Source organism: Loa loa, assembly GCF_000183805.2.
Source record: "Loa loa unplaced genomic scaffold supercont3.224, whole genome shotgun sequence".
Classification (NCBI taxonomy): Eukaryota; Metazoa; Nematoda; class Chromadorea; order Rhabditida; family Onchocercidae; genus Loa; species Loa loa.
Genome location: NW_018108404.1, coordinates 40013 through 41962, shown reverse-complemented (window position 1 = coordinate 41962; position 1950 = coordinate 40013). Strand labels below are relative to the sequence as shown.

Genomic DNA, 1950 nt, shown 5'->3' with positions numbered 1-1950 from the left:
AAAAAAAAAAAAAAAACAAAGAAAATATTGTTGGAAAAAGAAAAACATTTGCTTAATATCATTTCTGGAATTATTTATTGAAAGGGTAAAGGTTAAACCATGAATACACAAACAACTCTTAATATGAATAGCATAAACATAAATATTAATGAAAAAATTAAGTTACCGTTTCAAGATCTTCCTGATTTATATACAATTTCGGAATATATAATTCTATACCACGTATACCAACTTGATCCGCTAACCATACTTCCCTTTTGGACTTCATCCTGAAACAACTGAAAGGAAATATATCCTGAATATTTACGGAATGTAAAAATAAAAAAGAACGAAATGATCAAACAACAAAAAAAGAAAAAGCTGATCTCTTTAGGAAAGAAGAATTTCCTCTAAAAGAAAATATTTAAAGAATATTTTTCCAAATATAATTTGTTAGCAGTGCTAACGGAAAAAAAAAAGAGTTGATAACAATATAAGTTAACTAAACATAAAGAACCGATAATTCGATAATTGATAAGGATACAAGATTCTATTACATAAATGATAAGTAAGATAATAGGTAAATGATAAGTAAGCATACTTTTAGATATGCATATAAATCTTAAGTATGAAAATGGCAAGAAGTAAATATGTTGTAAATAAGTAAGTAAAGAAATTAGGAACAAGTACAGAAATATAAAGCGTCAAAACAATTAATGGGTTTCGAACTTTCTACAAACCATTTGGCTAATTAATCCCAAACCTCTAACTTAGAAGACATTTATTGAAAGAAATGAGACTGAAATTACCCTTCTTGCTAATTAAATCATCACAATTCGAGAGTAAACTTTATTAGACTTTCTCGAGAATACCTCTTACATCAATACTTGTTACTTTCTTTAACAGCCTAAACCAATCAATGCTCTCAATCACTGCTACAACACAAATCCCCCTAACACTCATCTTTTTTTTTCAATCTTTAAAACTAATACTCTTTTAAAATTTCCAATAATGCTTATCGTCTCTTCATAAATATTTCATCATCCCTTTTCGGTCTTATATCACTACACTCTATATTATTCTTATCTTCTAATTTTTTTTTCATTCTCTCACTTTTCTCCAGTTATTTACACACTCACTATAATGCCTCATAAATTTTGATGATCTTTTCTCTTTCTCAAATTACAACGCTATTTCTTCTCTTACGCAGAAATATTACATCATATAATTTGTCCACTCCCTCCATTCACTACAATTATGCTTTTACTCTAAAAGGGCTGAAATTGAAGTACCATTTGATCTTTGATGTCAAACTTGCAGATAAGCCAAAATGGATGTTACTCTAAAAGGGCTGAAATTGAAGTACCATTTGATCTTTGATGTCAAACTTGCAGATAAGCCAAAATGGATGGAAATATCATTTAGAGAGTATGAAAGAAACGGGTTAATTAATTAATTAATTAACTCAAGGCTTAACTTTACCTTGTCATAATATGAAATTTACAATTAACACTGCATACAAAATTTCTGTTTGGCCAGATTTAAAAGTATTAAAGAAAAAAAAAAAAAAACTCGGAAAAGATCAGATATCTTTTATGGTATCCTTTGATACCTTCTAAAAGTGTCTTTAAGAGTTGTCACCTAAAGCACCACAAAAGTAAACTTTGTCCCCTGAAATTGGTTGATAATTAAATAATTTAACCTATTCAAGTTTATTCCTTCACTAATTAAAAAAAATTTCCAAATATTACCTAATGCTTTTGAAAGAAACTTTAAAATAGCCTACACATATTGTATGGAAAGTTTTTTTTCATACAATATTGCTTTTTTTTTTCTCTTTTTTTTTATTCGTTGGATAATACCAAAATTAAAAACTTTGACCAATTTGGTCAAGAGAAATGACCACAATATGAAGCGAATATAATTTTGACCACAACTCCAAACTATCATTTGAGTTAAGGTTTTTTTTTC

General features: G+C 27.7%; 1 protein-coding gene across 1 annotated transcript in view; it reads right to left on the bottom strand.

Annotated features, from left to right (window-relative positions):
• LOAG_12671 (hydroxymethylglutaryl-CoA synthase) overlaps positions 1-268 on the bottom strand; it is a gene marked incomplete at its 5' end in the record, with an annotated part of 4887 nt that extends 4619 nt beyond the window's left edge. Inside the window, one exon of the mRNA XM_020448581.1 lies at positions 167-268. Coding sequence (XP_020301290.1) covers positions 167-268 — 102 coding nt within the window. The remainder of the gene's footprint in view (positions 1-166) is intronic.
• Between the last annotated feature and the right edge of the window lie 1682 nt (positions 269-1950).